Source organism: Buteo buteo, chromosome 9 (assembly GCF_964188355.1).
Source record: "Buteo buteo chromosome 9, bButBut1.hap1.1, whole genome shotgun sequence".
Classification (NCBI taxonomy): Eukaryota; Metazoa; Chordata; class Aves; order Accipitriformes; family Accipitridae; genus Buteo; species Buteo buteo.
The window spans coordinates 22030571-22049319 of record NC_134179.1 but is presented as its reverse complement, the minus strand read 5'-3'; the positions used below and the strand labels follow the sequence as shown (position 1 = coordinate 22049319).

General features: G+C 37.1%; 1 protein-coding gene across 9 annotated transcripts in view; it reads right to left on the bottom strand.

Moving 5' to 3' along the window:
- The window catches only part of LAMA2 (laminin subunit alpha 2), a 375334-nt gene that overhangs the window by 134781 nt on the left and 221804 nt on the right, over positions 1-18749 (bottom strand). For all 9 annotated transcript variants that reach the window (XM_075035675.1, XM_075035668.1, XM_075035670.1 and 6 more), the window contains 3 exons: positions 16155-16282; positions 10424-10510; positions 3948-4159 (listed from right to left, as the gene is read on the bottom strand). In XM_075035675.1, coding sequence (XP_074891776.1) covers positions 3948-4159; positions 10424-10510; positions 16155-16282 — 427 coding nt within the window. The remainder of the gene's footprint in view (positions 1-3947; positions 4160-10423; positions 10511-16154; positions 16283-18749) is intronic.

Below are 18749 nucleotides of genomic sequence, written 5' to 3'. Positions count from 1 at the left end.
TTCCCAGAGGAAACGTAACCCGACTGACCAGCCTAACTCATCATAACGTTCTTTTAAGGATTTAAAATGGCAATGAAAAGGAGCTGCTGCTTCTTGAGGAAAGAAACAATGCTTCTGCCTTCTAAATTCTTATATTTTAGGAGAAGAGAAATTTTGGGGATGCTTTCTATCACCCTTTGTGTTCTTCAATCACAGGTTTTTGTGGCATGCAGAGATGAGGAAAAAATCCCTTTAGCACTCACAGTAGAGAAGAGGGATGTGATTGGTGTCACAGGGACTATAACCATGCAGTCACCAATTCCATCAGCAGGAGCTGGTTCCTGCACATCCCTGTTTTTTCCCCAGAGGGGAATGAATCCACCTCTCTGTACTGATTATCAATCTACTCTGTAAACCAGGGCTCCATTCCATGTTTTGCCTTCCTGCAGTGCCTTGATTACATGTGATGTTTTTTTTCTCAACCTGACAGCTTCATTTTAAGTAACACTTAAGAGTCCCAACAGTGAACACGTTGGTCACATACTTGCATGTCACAAGGTGCTATTTGAGACAGAGCAGTTATATTTTTTCTATATTTAAACTATTACAATAGGAGCTTCCTCATTACTTTATTGGACTTGCTAATTTACATTTTTCAGTTGCAAATTGGAAGGATGTGGGGAGAAAACCAAAAAGACTTGAGGTATTCTGCAAAAGTTCCTTCTTTCAAATGAAACTGACTTTATGCCTTGCCAGTCTGTTCATGGCATTATTTCTCAAATGTTTGCAAAGAAGTCTCATATTCTGGAATCAGTAACAAAAAAATGTTGGGCTCTTATGTCAGTCTGGTAACACCTCCAGAGGTTTTGATCTCTTTCTGTTTTGCAATATATTTTAAAAATGTAAACATTTTAAAACACTTCTGCTGTAATTAATATTGCTTCTCTTTTCCTTTTAATCTCATTTTTCAACACTAACTGAATCCATAATTTACCTCTTTCATCCTGTATACAGCCATCTTCTGTACCATAATATTAATGTTTTAAAACCACCAACACTCCAAACTGTACACAGTGATGAATATCATATATATGTTTTGAGTATCTTTCTCATTAAAATGGTCAGCAGTGAAAGGTGATGCAAAAGCTCAGACTTAACAAACCACAGTTCTCAACTCAAATTAACAGTATTTCACCAACCCTTTTGTACTGCAAAAACCAGTCAGTCTTATTTGAATTGTTTTGTTATCAGGCATATGACACCACAAGAATAAAAAAGAAAATTTATACTGATTTTATAAACAGATGAGTTTGTCCTATTTATATTATATATTACCACAAATGGCATACCATGTATTCTTAACTCAGCCACAGATGACTGAGTGCAATGCAGTGGTAAGGCAGAATTTGGAATTCAAGACTTTGATTATTTTTCTTGGCTCTGGCAGTATGTACATACAGAAGAAACATATCGTCAGGGCTATTAATCTAATAAACTGTTACTCAATCTGATAAATTGCATTTTTCTCATCTAAAGACTTCCTATTCATTCACCTCTACTGGGAAAATTAGCTATTGTCCAAACCTCCAAATGTTTGCTATAATACAAGACAGCCTGTCAGAGAAATTTGTCTTACTTTCTCCCAAAATGACACCAGTCAAGACCCTACATTCTCTCTAGATTTGTATAAATATTTATGAGTGTGTATTTATAATCAACCTACACACTTATTCTCCTCCAACAGTAGTACCTATGCACTGGCACATAGGCACACTTGAATATTTGCTTTAATTCATCTCATGTCACTTAGCTCTATTACCATCAGCACAACCTTCAGGTATTTGCTTCAGCACACCGTGCTGCTTCACACCAAAAACTAACCTACTAGAATCAAATCAAATAAACTTAAGACATTTGTTCATTGTTGTTAGATTTATGATTTTATACAAAAACACCAAGAAATTCAGAGGTGCTATATTGATACAAAGTTGTACTGCCGATTGAAATGGTTAATGCACAAAACAACAGCACTGTACTGAGAAAGAGCAAGAAACATTTCAAACAATAATTTGAAAGCAAAATTCATGCTTTGCAATACTCTTGGATTTGGCTTTTTAATAAGGAATTAAATTGAAAACAACAAAGTAAAGGCACAGTCCCTCTGATATTGTAGCTTCAGGGCAACTTCATGGAAGTCTGCAAAGGAAATAAAAAATCATATGCAAAAAAGAAAACCCACATGAAAGACCGAGAGTAGACGAGTACAAGGTAACTGCGAGCACAAGGCTATGAATATGTTAGGGGGCTCTCCTTGTCAGTGAAACTAACAAAAAAGCAAAGCTTGTAATTCTACATTAAATATGTATTTATTTTTAATACTTTCTTTTTAATTGTATGTTTTCTGAACTCTCCTCATATTACATCTCTTTCTCATGCAGTTGCCACTACTGTAGAAATGTTCAAAGCAACAGTCCTACCGATGCCTCAGAAATGGTGACAAGGTACTGGAAGCTATGGTTTTTGAAATACACTACTTTTGAAATCACGTTACCCACTTAACACCCTAACTTATATGACAACATTCATCACGAACTGTTAACTCATGCAGAGAATACATGTGATTGTCCAACTTTTATCCAGCATTGTATAAAACAGGTACAGAAAGCATTTACACAGGTATATGTCTTCATGGTTATCTGTGACTTTACATATATCAGAGTTTATTAGCCTTAGCTAATATTAGCCTTAGCTCAGAAACCTGGTGATGATCTGCATCTCGCTGGCTGCCATGCAGGAGCACCACTCAGGTGGTCCAACACAGCTTAGTATTCTCGCTGTCAAACTGCAAGCCACTAACAGTAAATCCTGGAAATGGACGCCAGTGGCTCAGACTTCTGTGCTTGCAACACATACTGCAGAAGTGGTCCCTGTGTTCCCACACACACAGCAGTAAGACTGTGGCCCAGCTCTTTTACTTGCATAATTTTATCCTAATATAACACCTTTGTACTCAATGGACTCGCTCCGAGTTTATTCCAATGAATCAAAAAGGATTAAATCCTTGTGACAGTGAGATAAACTGCTCTGTTCTTTCAGGACAGTTTATAATCTGTTCTATTCCATTCTTCAAAATAGCGTGGAAGGGTATGTGAAGAATGTTTTTAAGTTAAAAGCATTTATTCTGCTTAATAGCTGCATTCTGAATTGTGCCAGCAATGGCTCAGAGAGCCATGGCCTCCTACAGAAGCAAAAGCTCCTGTTCCTACCAAATCCTTCATCTGCTCCCAATAATTTTTTGCAATCACTATGGGGAAGTATGAGCTGGGGCCAATACTTAAACAACATGCCACCACTCAGCTGAGAAGTGGTAGCTTGCTCCAGTGCCAGGTATCTTCCTCCAGAGCACCTTAGAAAATTTGTCAGGAGATTTTAGTCTCTGCTTTGCAGGAGGTAGGAGAATCTTGCCCTGTAAGAGGCAGCAGCTCCCAACTCTTACTGAGGTCATGTAGGTGGGAAGGAGGTCATGAGTGCTGCCAGAGTTGGACCCTACAGTAACTAAAATATCACTCCCTCCTTTCAGCACTAATCTCAGTAGTTAATGGGATTTCCCTGGATGGCTTATAGTGGATTTAGTGCATGGTTTTCATTTATTTGTATTTATTTTTGTAGATCTGACATTTAGTATAACTTTTTGCATCCATGCAATGCTCCGGTCTCCCAGGTTTTTTCCATGTCTGCTTCATTACTGCTTCAACTACAGCAGGAAGCTTTTTAATAGGTTCTTCTTTCTATTTACTTTGAAGCCTTCCTTTCCAGATGCAGATGCAAGTAAAACACTACTATTATTAGAGGTGGAAGTACACCATATCATTCTCCTGCTCACACATACAAAGGCACAGTCTTCCTCTCAGGAACATGGTTATAGGTTAGAACAATACTGCCAGCAGCAGTAAAAGTTCATGACTTACGTTGACAGTTCCTTGCATCAAGAGCATCACCAAAATATCCATCAGCACACCTCTCACAATATTGGCCTGTTGTACCTGGCTTACATATCAGGCAAGCACCAGACAAGCTGTCACAGCTGCCAGGAATGGAGAAGTCAAGGTTGTCATTACACTGGCATGGCTGGCACGATCCCCCTGGTATTAGAGGTTGTCCAAAATAGCCTTCTGCACACCTAAGGTAAAAAACATCACCAGTTAGGACCCTTAAATAAACCTCTTACTAGAAACTTTTAATTTTGTTGCCTCACTAACCACCAAAAATGATCTGATCTTCTTTCAAGTATTTCCTAAGTCTTTCTCTCTCCCTCCTTCTCCTTTTTAACAACACTGTAGATACAGTACCCACTGAAATCCTGCCAGTTCTGCTAGTAATTAGATTTTAGTGGGAGAAAAATCTTGTCACTGGCACTGAAGATGAGACAAAGCATAGTAGGAAATCTGTCTATTGGCACACTAGAGGAATTCAGATCCATGTGAGATAGGCTTTGTGTTTCAGCACATCATGTCTAGAAGTTCTGTACTTATTTACTAGCAAGCTTGAGGATTTTTTCCCTCTACCTTAAAAACTTGTTTAGTTTAGAAAGTAATACAGACACAAATTTGTTTACTTAACAAGATCCTCCCCTGACTTAGCCTTCCCCTGATCTACTGTATGGTCAGATTTGTTTAATTAATGGATTGCTAATCTCTGTGTACAGGCAGGTAACAAAAAGATTGCTCACTATCACAGGAACTATGTTTGTGTGTACTATACCTTTCATATTTTAACAGAGATGTTTAAAAATATCACCTTCTTTTCCACCTTGCCCACCAGCAATTTCCTGTGAGTACCATTTAAAACAGGTTAGTGAATCTGACCTAACATGAGTGTGTATTTAAAGCAAATTTCTACTCATCTCACAGCCTATTTCCTATTTATATTCTGGTCTGCTTTCCCTTTCCATTACATTTGCTCATACTTCACAGTAAGAGCAACTTGCAGATAGTGAAGAAAAAGAAGAAAAATTGCCCAGTTCCAGCTAATGAAGTTATTCATGTGCATCTCAGATGAACTTCAATTAGTGTAAAGAAAATAGAAAGTACATAAAACACATTGCATAAATGAATGTTTCCTACTATTTTAAAGTCAGTTTGAATGCAGTTCTAACGTACATAGATATCCTCTCTGCTTTGTAATAGTACTGGATGGTATGATTGAGCAAGGATTTTGTGTACCATCCTAATATGGGAATGCAGAGCTTCACTATGCTTTCACTCTTGTTCCTTTATGCTCATCAAGTTCATCCTTTTCCTTGCATCCAGAATATCTCATGAAACTTCCAATAGGAAGTTGGCTAAACAAAGCCATCTAAACATTTATTAAGTATTATTCAATATCATTAGCAAAGATTATAAAAATGGATAATTGAGAATAGGGAGGAAATTATAGTTGGATCTAATTGAACAGTTTTTTGTAATGCACAAAAGTAGGATTCCATTCTCTAAAAATACCCACAATGCAGACCATAGATGAATAATATATATAAATAGTCCAGTGGTATGGGTGCATGTAAGCACTGAAGAACATGAGTAAAATTTTCACAATCTATCCCACTGTGCTTTCCTCCTTTAGCATAGCCACCTCTCACAATTACCTCCTCATAGCAACAATACATCAAAATCTTGTAATTAGAATAATTCAGGCATTTTATTTTCAGAGCCTGTCATGAATGTAGCCATGTATTGTACCCCCCTGTATTCCCTGCAAAGAAATGGGCATTTTTTCCTTGGATGGAGGATATCTCAGCAACCACAAAAGACTGATTTTTAGCTTACTTTTGCCAAAACAAATTGGCTTTTTTTCAGTGATGATACCTCAGCTACAAAGGCCAGGAATGTCTCTTAATACGTGTAACAATTAATAGCCATGTTTTATTGAAGCCAAAGAATAACTGGATAATTTATGCAGTTATCTTATTTTACCTAAAACAGATGATGTCTGAAGTTCACCCACGCTTTGCTGAGATCTTTCTCACTTATTACTGGCGTATTTGTCATAAATCTGTATCTTTTGGTACTACTAATCTATCTGACTTCACTTAATGCGTATTCATTTTCCTCTTTCACTTTCATTTAGGGGTTAGTTCTGTATCTGACAGCATTCACAGAAACTTACCAAGCAGCTCACAGAAAAAGCACTCCAGTGATTTGTGAGAAATGCACTGCTAATCATTTCCTTCTATTAATAGCAGGAGACCTTGATAACTCTTTCTATTCTCATCAGTTCAGACTTTGCTAATTAAAATTAGCAAAACCCACTACCACTACATAGCTATGTTCTCCTTATACACATACATAATCTTGCATCCAGATTGAAGATGATCCTGAAAGTTGGGGTAAACCAGTTAAGCTTAGAAGAAAACAGTGTGCATGTATCCATGTGTAAATTCTTCCACTTTTTCTCCCACTTCTTCTGCAGTTGCAGGGGAAGATTAAAAAATCCACTTTCACTAATTCCATCTTTATTCCCTTAAGGACATTGCTACTTCAGCTACGCTTCTCAGATTCAAGGCATTACATGTTTGGTAAGATTCATATTAAAGAAACCCAATAATGTATGTGGCATGGAAAATTACATTTATGCATTACATAAAATACATATCTAAATAAATGACTGCTAAGTACAACAGAACACCTCTGAGATTAAAAAATAAGCAAAAATTGGAGTAAAAGCAGTGAAGAACAATTGTTTTCACATTTTTCTTTCTTCCTCTATACTCACCTTTACCCTCAAATGCAGGTGTGTCTGTGACTGACACTGTTTCTTTTTATTTGGCATAACTGGTGCGAAATAGAGGGCTACTATATGAATATATGTGTATGTATGTGTACTGTGTCTGGCTGGGATGGAGTTAATTTTCTTCATAGCAGCCTGTATGGTGCTGTGTATATACAAATACATGCACACAAACACAGGCCTATTTTATAAATTTCTTTGCATTTACTGGAAAAAAACCCCTTGAGACAGAGTGAATTTAGGCTGCAAATCCAAACACTTTAAAGTCTGGAAATACTATTTTTACAGTTGCTTTGAAACTTATGTGCATTCAACCTGTGTACAAAATCGGGCAAAAGCCCTGTGGAGAAATGGCCTGTGAACACACAGTTAAAAATCTTAATTCAGGTGCACAACACAGATGTTATTGTTGTATGACCAACTACAATCTTGCATTTTTTAATGGCAGAGTGCCTACCTTTGCAAGCTGTAAACAATCTTGCATAACACATTTGTTGTATCAAATCTCCTGAATGTTTGACCCTTTTCCCATCAGCACTGCAATACAGACTTGTACTTCTGGCACCAGTGGAAGAATTATATTAGCTAGAAGGAGCAGCAAATTGAAGCCAAGGGATTCACAAGGGACTGTGGCTGGTGGCACTCTGTGCTAGACCTGAAGAATGGGGGCTGGGGGGGGGGGGGAAGGACACGACTCAACTGATCCTTCTTTTCCCACTTAAGTTACATTGACCTCTCATCTCTCCTTCTAGGGAGAAAAGGTCACTGGAACCATATTCATAAATGAAGGAATGCTACAGGAGAAGCTAGACTCTCACCCATTTTGCTTCTTTTCCCTAAACCTGTGTGCTCTTGTCTATATCAAGACTGTGTAGCTGGAAAACGCATATCATCATCCTGTAAACGTGCTGGGCTCAAAGGACAGCTTTTTGACATTCCTTTCTATGGAGTTAGGACAGTGTCCATCCTACCTCATGCACCTTGGGAAAGTAAGCAGTGAGCAAAGGAAGAACATAAATCTAATTTGCTGGGGAAAAGGAATAAATGGGGAAGCTGGGCTTTCTCTACAATTATAGATATGTGGTAGCTTCCAACACAGCCTATATCTGCAATTATTTTGATGGTGTTATGAGCTGGACCTCTCAGAACATTGACCAATTTTGGCAACATTTTCCTGAAGAGTTCAAGTGAGACAATTAGCAATTTTTTATTTTTTTTTTTGACAGTTTACAACTCAGGTTTAAAAATGTATATATATAAATAAATAAAAGATCTTATCTCCCTAGGGGGTAGAGGATGATTTTGGAGGCCAAGTACTGTACTGCATATGCTCACTTCATGATACTTGGTACTTCATGATAATTTAGGACTGTTCAGTTAATAAATCACGTGGCTCAGAACACTCGTCACTTTGCAGTTGCTAAAATGAAAGAGAATTTCATGTAAACTCTTCTAGAATTATACAATCACTATTAATAGCAAAAGGCAACACACTTTCTCCTGTTCATTATTATTGACAGCTGCAGGCACTTCCAAGCAACTTGTTACAATTAAAAGTAAATAGTTCTATGAGCATTGGAATTAATGGCCTAATTTCCAATGGATTTTTATCTCATGGTTACAAGGCTAAGGGCTGATTATTTGCTGCAGGATGTTGCTATCCAGCAGGGAGTAATCCCTCAGGCTACAGCAGTGCTTTTTCCTTGCCCTGTGAAAGTTTTCTTATGGGCAGAACATCTAATAATCTCTCTCTGTCTCTCTCGTTCTCTCTCTCTCATGTATTCTCTGCTGTTTAATCAGGTGTGAGTTCACACAGTGTTCTCCCCCTTAGCTATGACATGTCCTGATCTATTAACCTCTATTCAGCCACTTCTTTTCACGAAATCTTCAGGAACAATTATTGAGACCTCCTACCCTTCTGTCAAATTTGGTTGAAATTGACCTACAAGTTCAAATGTCTTTGCAGGCAGCCAGACAGAAATGCACAAAAAAGATCACACTAGCCTCATTTCCTTAGGAAATCAGGCTAAAATCCAAGCTTGCCACTTATTCAGATTCTGTCCTACTGCATCTACAGCCTGTGCTCCACTCAGAGATAGCACTTGTTGCTAATGGAAGCTGTCAATGACCCTGCATTGACAAACTGCCACCAAAGTGCTCTCGATGTGATTTATTCCTGCCGTCATTAACTTCACAGCCCACTAGCTGAAAGAAGGTGATGACTTCCAAGACAGACAGGAAAAGACAGGCAGAAATAGCACGCAGTAGGAGCAGACTCAGTGATGATGGGTGGAAACAGGTGACAGCCTGCACTCTCACTTCAGGACAGATATAGCACAACAGGGGATTTAAAAGGAAGGAGTTGTAAATTGAAAAGACAGGACTAGAGGGCGATTCACAGCGTATGGTCAGGTTCCTGCTTTTCTGGTTGGCTCTTCCTCTTGGTTCATTCCTACTTTTCCTCATCCCAGCCTGAATGTTGTAAGTCTTCATTCAGAAGCTTTACGTTTTTTTAGGGTTTACATTGGAAAATGCTGCAAGTAGCTCATGGAAGTGCCAAACGGTAAAAGCCTACTAAGAAACAGAAGAGCCATGTTTTCATGCCCCATAACTCTCTAGCCACGTGTTAGACAGTTATCTGCCTTCCCCAGCCCCTCTTAAAAAGGTGTCATTTGCACGGTCACAGGGAACTGAGATCATGGAACCAAAGCCAATGCTGATTCATCACAACCTCCAAACAACTAGCAGAGGTCCCCTGGTACACTAACTGCTCTTGAAAGCTGTTCCAGCCATGTGAAATCCCACAGGGCCAAAGGCGTGCAGACACAGTGATGATATCCCTTGTCTATGTGGTCTCGTCTCCTGTGGAAGGGGGTTCCTGGGAGCTTAGCACCAGCACTCACACTAGCCTTCTGATTCATTTAAATTCTCCATGTGATCCTTTCAGTGTAACAACTTATAAGAAGGGGAGAGAACTTTCTCTCTCAGTACTAACATGTCACTCAGACCTGTCATAGCCAAAGACAGACGAGATGTATTTTTTTTATTTGTCTTTTGTATGGGTAGTAATAACTGTAGGAAATATATATTGAGTTTTTCTATGTATTTGACCAAGAAGAATTATCTTTTTTGTCATTAAAACCTAGTTGCTTCTACTTACTAAATAAAGACTGCAACAGGAAACTAGAAGCAACAAAAATGTAAAATATTCTTTTCAAAAATAATTCAAATCAGCAAACAACTTAATAGAAGACCTGTATTTTCACTGCATATTAACTTCTCTAAAAGAGGTGTCAGTAATTTATTGCATATTTGATTCACCATACTCTAAACTTTCAAATGACAAAAGACTGAAAATATAAAAATTTCAGAAGAGTGACAGACAGAAAAGCTGGAAGAAACTTTTTAAAAAAAGACTTTTACTTCTCAGCAAATACTTCTTGGAAGCTTAGCACTTTACCATAAAGTAATAAAACAAGCACTAGAAATATACAAATGCATGGACACGATATCAGAAGAAGATGCACAGGAATTTCTTCAGTGAGTTTCAGAACACAGGAACGGGGATGAGAAGGGGAAGTAATAAAAAGGTAGAACAGTTCCATGTGATCAGTACTTTTGTTTCAGATCACATATGGTTAAAAGCATGGTGCTTGCTTACCTTTCACAGCGTGGTCCCACATACCCAGCCGGGCATTCGTCGCATATTAATCCATGACTTCGGTCAAAATGGCATGTTGGGCTAAAGCTGTGTTGTTGATATTGGGTAAGAAGAGGGACAAGGAAGAAACATAAAGAAAAGATGGTTAGCAGCATAGCTCTCTTCCCACTTCAGAGATCGTTAATTTGCAAAATAGTGCCCAGGAAAAGTGACGCTAGCCTAGGACATAAGGCTTAAGTTTGACTCCAGCAAATTGAATTTGGAATGACCCTGCTATTTCTGCGACACTGAATATAGAGTAACGGATGGCAGCATCCCAATAGCCTGTTATTACGGGACTTGAGCCTGCCACCGAGTGGTCTGGATACCATTAGAAAGGCAGGAATGTACAGCTGTTTGTTTGTGCCCCCGAGGGCCTGGCAAACAATCTATGCCACAATGTGGCCCCTATATAAATCTTTCTGAAGGACAACTGATTTGAAAGCTCAGTTAACTTTGTGTATAATCGGCTGTGAAAGGAACCCAGTGAACAAGAAAGGGGAGGGGCAAAAAGGGAAATATCTGGTGCAGCTTCCCAGAGAACGCATTTGAGTAAAACGAGTGCCAATGACTTCAAGCAGCAGGCCAGAGAGGCACATCGAAGTTTAAGAATAGTTTGCAGAGTAGAAAGCTTTACCTCTTTGCTATGCTGTACTTATTTTTAGCCTTCTCTCTTTTTTCTTTTTTTTTTAATAAATAAGGCTACCGTAGGCATTTGCAAGCTCCACCTTTCAATGTCTGTGTTTAACTTTGAACTCTGCTCCTTCACTGTTTAGTATTTTGGTTTCTGTAGTCTTTCTCCCTTAACACACTTTTGAGAAGAAACCTCCTGACACCCTAAATGACACCGCAAAGAAGAAAAGGCAAGCTGTACTTTTATCATTCTGGAATGATTATTAGAGACAGAGACATATGAGCACCTTTACAGGGCCTTATATAAATAATGATAATCAATTCTGGTCAGCCAAATAGTAAAATAGAGAAAGGAAAAAAAAAAAGAAAAGAATGGCAGCAGGTGAATAGTGGAGTGACTATTCACAACAGGAAAACAAATCACCTATCTAACAAGAAGACACTAGACTTATCTTTTGTAACCTAGGAAAATAGAAGTTGACAAGGAATACAGTTGCTGTAACAAAGACATCAGAAGGAAGGTATATTCAAGGTAAAAGTTCATGGTACGATAATAACAAATAGATATAATCTGACCTTGGATAAATTAAAGCAGGATATACAATGAAAGTTTCTGGAAAATAATAGGCACAGGGAAGACAGAAAAGATTAATTAGGATCATGTAACATGACTACCTGCTGGTGACTGGACCTCACTTCTCAGGAGTCATCCATCCTATGATCTGACCTCTTTATTCTGTTATAGATTATTTCCATTTATAAATACCCTGTCTGTCATAGGGCAAGTTATCCCATAGACATAAGAGATCAATAAGAAAAATGTGGGAAGGTCAGGTCCAGTAAACATAGACAGGTATTGGGATTTTCCTCTTTCCCATAAGGATTATATTTGTGTTATTTTGCAATGTCATTCAATTAAGAATAGATTCACGAATGCATGAGGACCCAGTTGAAGAAACAATAATTGTGCATTCTATTTTTAAATACCAATGAAAGCAATTTTCAATGGAGGCACACGTTATCATTGAACCTAATCGGCAGCACCTGACTTATTTCAAATAAGATCCTGCTTGTCAGTCCCAACCTTACTCTAAGAGCTATATGGGAAACTTTGTGGAGATGCTATCACAGTTCATTATAGCATTGCACAAGATTGACTGTATCACAGTTCCACCAAGACCTCTGTATTCAACTGCATAATTTTTAAAGATAATAATAATAATAATTAAGTACTTATTATTACTAAGCAATAATAATAAATAGTAGAATTTCCATGTTATAAGGGTTATGCTCAGACCTAGCACCCTTTGATTCTTTCTCTGATTTAACAGTCAGTCCCCATCTCCACACTAAACATAATATATTCAGAAATTCCCATCTGCATACCATAAAGGAAATATGTGATAGCAGGGTGAGAAAAGAAGAGTTTATTGTCCTGATTATTTAGAATCTCATTACTCACTAGTGATAAATACTGATGAACAGTGTGTATTGATCTGTCAAAACAAGCTTCCAAAAAATCTTAGTCCCTCTTGATTCATCATCTCTCTTTTCAGTTTTTACATAAGGTTAACCACATTAATACCAATCAGGACATGGGACAAGTACAAATACACAGTATGGGTATATATGTGATAGGTCTATGTCAGGAGACAGGGCTTCCTAAAAGTTTACAAGTATGTTATAGAAAACATCTCTTGGGACTAAGTGTTTATTTAATTCTCCAAGAAAGTATTAAAATTCTGAGACCAACCCGAATTCCTAGTTCATATGCTATTTACTTGTTACCTTCCCAGGCTGAGTGAGATACCTTCTATCCCCCATTTCCAGTGACAAAATATTCCTGTCAGGGTCATCATTACCCATATTAAATTTATTGCCACTTCAAGAGAAAAGCAGTAATTATCTAGAAAAAACTATGTAGTAGTATGTCTGATAATTTCTATGGAAAAAAAATTAGTTTATTTGAAGGTCCTTAAAGACTAAGAATGTTAAAACAGTTTGTAAGAGTGATGCATTAATGAGAAGAGATAAGATGAAGAAGTCAAGCATGCATTACATATGCCATTTATAATACAGGTATTGATCTCATTTGCATCATATAAGTACAAATATGGAGATACATGCAAAAAGAGGAAAATATAGCCCAGGATCTAGAAAACAAGCTTAGAGAAATTTAGTTTCCTGATTTGGCCAAGTGTTCTTTTCTAACATATGGCAAGTCGTTTACCACTGTTGTGCTTCAGACGGCAGTTTTATGATTGGCTTCAATGATTGCATATGGAAACTGCTGCTATTAGGAAACAGGAGAGGGAATGAGCAGCAGTTAAATCAGCTTAAGTTAACTATAGAACACCACCATCATCACCACATTTCTAAAATGGATAGAACAGTTCTCCTCCACCTTATGTGGCATTGAAAAGAAAAAGACTCAGGAGGTGTGAAAATGGTGATGGGAACCATTAGAAACATCATAAAGAAATAAGATGCAGCTATAAAAGACAAAAATAATTTCGTAATAGAAATATATCTCAGAGGTTCATTGCATGGACAGTATTCTCTATGCACCAGGAACTTAATAATAAGCTTACAGACCTACAGATGCTCTGCTCTGTCACGCCACGTTAGGAATTAAATACTACAGAAATTAAAATCTATAGACAGTTATTTGTAATCATTTGTACATAAATTAGTCACTTGTTAGGTTATTCAGAAATAACTTGACATATACTATATCTGTACAGTGACATGAGCTTGGTAGTAATTCCTTTATTTTTCATGTGAAGGATGTGTGAAAGAATCTGAAATGTTTACATATATTATCCCTAGCATACCAAACTCATTGCCAACTAAGTAAGAAAGAAAAATGAGTATTTTAACAGCCTTCAGGTAACACACTAAATCTCTAACAGCCTCTTTTTTTTTCCTCATAAACAAATTTAATGATTGGTCTAGAACTGTAAAGACATGAGAGCTTGAACCTTACAATGAATTCTATAAAGCTTGAGGGTGTTGTTCAGAGTTTTGCTTTTGTCCATTTTAGAAACAGGAAGGTATTGCACAATTCTAATGCAGGGCTAAACTTTGTAGGGTTCAGGACTCCCACAGTTTCACAGTCCAAGAACATTTATATTCTGTGTTTGTTTTGTACCTGTATTTTTCAAGAAAACTAGGTATTAAAAAGGGGACTCTCTTATGCAATTTCAACAAAGGAAAGTTAAGCAGCCAGAATTCCGATGAATACGTAATAGAGGTCTCCAGGCATTTTGCCAATAAAAACCTAAATTCAATCTATTTGACTTGGTTTGTTGCACATCTGCACAAGATATAAATGTGATAGTGTTTCTCCTGCTGTCAGTACAGTGTTCTCAAACAAGAGAAAGAGAATTAATTAACTATGTATGGAAATACTAAGTATGTGAAAGCAATGAGGACGTCAGAGGAACCATGCCTGAGCAGCAGACATAATAAATGCACGTATATCTAATAAAACCAACTGAAGAGCTGTGCTAACAGGAAAGCAGGCTCCCATTCTACAGTCCCCTGGAATTTCTGCTAAGTCCTTAGATTATTCGTGCCCTGATCAGTGCAATTTTAATAGGAAACAATGCCACTGTAGGCAACAGCATTAGCCTGAACTACTTCAGAGCAAAATCTGGTTCATCTGTGCCTTATGTAGCCTCCACTGCCATTCAGATGATGTTCTCTTCTTTACTTGCATCTTGCAGAGCTCCCTCTCTGTGTGGGTGGTAGCCGTGCATTTGACCCTGTAAAACCTGAAGAAGTACTCTTTATATTCTTAAATAGTAAAGTGCATTTCATTGACAGAATCTGACTTATATTTGGGGAAAAATGGGGTGAAATAGAAGATGCAGGGCTGAAGGGAGGAAAAAAAAAATTATTCCAGTGGATTTATCAGCTCCTATAGCCACTTAAAACTTCTAAGTGAAGAGCTTGGGATGGGGCAGCCTCTGTGCATAGTTTACAATCTTCAGTACAATCCTACCATCCTTCTGAAATTCTTATATGGACTAACAGTGATTCTTTTCAGAAGGGAAACACATCCAATTGGACAAGCATTAGTTACCACTGCAAACGTCAGGCACATACTCAACAGTTCCTGATCTTCCTGAACAATTACTGTATGTTTTACACCACAGCAGCTCTTCTGTGTAATGTGGACATGTGCTACTTGCACCAGGGCTCCTTTTCTCTGAAGCCATACTGAATGGCATAAACCAAATGCGCTAATTCAAACTGATACACAATTTCCATTTTTTTTTTATATGCACAAGAAAAGCTAACCAAACAAGATTCAGAACAGTTTTCTTCAACTACATCATGTCAAATGATTTTGGTGTTGTTATTTTCCAGGAACTGACTGGGACAACAACCAATGAAAAAATGTTCAAGCCACTTGGTCTATTAAATATAGGTAGCAAGTAGCACAGACAAGCTTTTGTAATGAAGGAAACAGTTGTTCTTAGATCAGAGTTTTGATTAACTTTTCACTATTATTTTTACTTAAACCAAGCTTATAGTGATTATTCTGAGATATGCTGACAAATATTTTCACTTGCAAGATCTAAGGCTGAATTTAGACTCCAAACAAATCAACACTATCACTGAATGTTGACAGAAAGAAAAGGAAAATTAAAAGCAGAAAAAATCACTCTTTTATCTGACCAACATAAAATTATTTTAAATTCAATTATTTAAAAACCCCACATGCCAAATTTGTAAAATCAGCTTTAAAATTAGAAACAACTACTCTTAAGGAGGACAGAAAAGCAAACACTAGTTATTGATTCAAAGAGCAGTCATCCAAATTCTGTTTTGTTCTTTTTAGCCTAGTCTCTTCCAGCTTTTGTTTTGATCTTTGCCTCTCTGTGAAGCTAAACACTCTGTACAACTGTAAAAAGAGAGTAAGTTTATACTGCAGAATATATTATTTGATTAAAACACAAAAAATCTCAACTGTACATGCAAAAGTATAAATTAAAAAGTTATGCAATTTACTAAGTGAAAAAGTATTATATGCAATAAATACACCTCTTACTTATTAGAAGGTAGATTTAGGGGGCAAGCACACAACTGACAGTCTTCAGCTGTCCCTTTAGTAGGATCACCATAGAAGCCAGGAAGACATTTATCACAATATGAACCACCTGTGTTGTGTTTGCAGTCCTAAACAGAAGATGAGAAGTACAAATTCACAATTAGAGAACTTATATATGGAAAGTCCTTGAAGGTCATTCACCTAGCCCATCCTTTCAACACGATTGTATGAGGTCTGCAAAATATATTCTAGTTTTCTGCTGCTGGTTGAGAAACAGTTCTAGAGGTTAGCTGTCACAATCAGTGCTTTGTATGTGTCAGGTATTTGTGTTCTTTTGGATAATTTTTGTCTGTGTAAAACAAAAAGGATATTTAACTGCAGACCTTTATCTTTCCACCATATCACAGCTGCATTATTGTTTCAGCTTGCTTAAAGAAAACCAACCTTGAAAGCACCACAAAACAGGTTTAGTATTGCAGTCTTGCAACAGGCCATATTTTATGACAGTTTTCAGATGTTGATCCCAGAAATACAGCCTAGACCATATAATTTATAAAACTGAATTATTACATTTCACATCTAAATAACCTCCTTTTACAAGGTATATGGCTAGCAGTATATTAAATATACTTGTGAACAGTAGCAAAGCCTGAATTACTTAATTAATACTTGTTTGCTAGAATAGCATCCAGACTGTATTTTATGAGTAGAAACAAAGATGAGTATACTGTATATAGGGCTCTAACCAACAGTTTGTGTTCTGTATGACTGGCTTTCATAATACAAGAGACAGTTTATCGGAGCACATGAAACATCCAACATAAAAATGGCAGCACTAGATCTGCATTTTTGTATATAACCTTTGGCCTGATCTCAAAGTAAATGATCTTTTGGCAGAATGGGAATTGGTCCTCCGAGAACAGGCTTCCCATGATGACTGGTAAGAACCGAGTTTTAAAGAGTAATTACCCCTTCTACTCTTCTTCCCCCTCACCATATAAGATTTAGAAACTCTAAGTAATTTGGCAGGATCCATGATGGGCTCAGCACATAAGTTTTCTGGCTTAAACTCTTTCCCTTTTTTGCTACATTTTTAGCACACCACACTCTTCCTTTCACGGCTATTTGCCACAAGATACCCAAGTGTAGCCCTTTCACAGGGCTAAAAACAGAGAAAGCAGCAGAAATGTTTTTGGCTCTTAAATGCCATCTTGATGTGCTTGGGTATAGACTGAAAAAGCATATGGCAACTTGAAAAGGCCAAAATGAAAGCCATAAGAGAGATTTTATTTAATGGGATGTGTTCTGATCTGATTTAGATAATGGGCCAGATCAAATCTAGAATCTGTTACACCCAAGCTGCTGCTTAAGAACTCTTGAGGGTTTGTTTGGTGTTTTTTTAAAGGTGCAGGTATTTCCAAACTTATAATTTAATTTAAAAATATTTTTAAGAACACTTTAAAATTGTTTTCTCATTTTAATAAGGCATGCATATGGCACTGACTGATATTTAACAGCCCTACTGTCTGAAAGACATAATGTATCCTCAATGAAGGATAAAGAAAATGGCACTATTCTAAGGAACACTGATTTCTTCATCATTACTTTCCAGGATTGCAATGATTTGAACAAAGTTTTTTTGCATTGTGCTCTGCATAGCCAGTACCATACATTTGGGCAGCTGAAAAAGCACAATACCCGTTTCAGTCAAGAGCGCACTGGAGTCAAAAGCATCTGTCTCCAGAAATACTGTTTGCTGTTTTAATGGGTGCTTTCTTATTGCTTGTGTATACAAGCAGCATATCTTTGAAATGAAAGCATTAGTCACAATATTATATTTTCACATATTTTGTAGATTGTGAGCTAATACCAACTATTGAGACACATAGTCAAATAAAATTATGGCTTTAGAACCGTCAGCTGGGTTAAATTCTACTTCATTAGGTAATTTAAGTCCATTTGATTGTTACTTCAAGTGCTGTCATTTAAAAAGAATCTACCGGCCATACCGAAAAAGTAGCTGGGAACATTAAGATATGCTTTTAAAAGAAGATGTGACAAAAATCATTTAAGTGTTTCAAAAGAAAAATCCTTTGCAATTCAACTTTTTTAAGGCATCATGTCAAATTATTTGTATTTTTTCTGAAAAATAATGGATTCTTCTTTTGTGTTAAGTTTAGCTTTAAATATCCTCAGACATGTTTCTGAAGAATATGAACGGCTTATATGTCAAGGATGTTATTAAAGTGAGAAGAGCTAACACAGTATTTTAAAGCTACGCATCTCTTACAGAATGGTATTTGCAGCTTCCGCTTCTTTTAAGTAAAAGACCAGAAACCTTCCATTTTGTAGGAAAACAATTCATGTTACAAAGTGCTGACCTTCTTCTCTTTGATGAATTACTTTCTGAAACTCTAACATCAGTCATTTCCACCTACTGTGTCTAATTCTCCTCAATCCAGATCTCTGTATCTGCTTACTTCGTCACCATGAATCAATAAATTTAAAAACAAAAAAGAAAAGAACCCCACACATATAGTACCAAAATCTGAGCATACACTGCACTGTGTTTATGTTAGTTTAGTTGAGAAATAA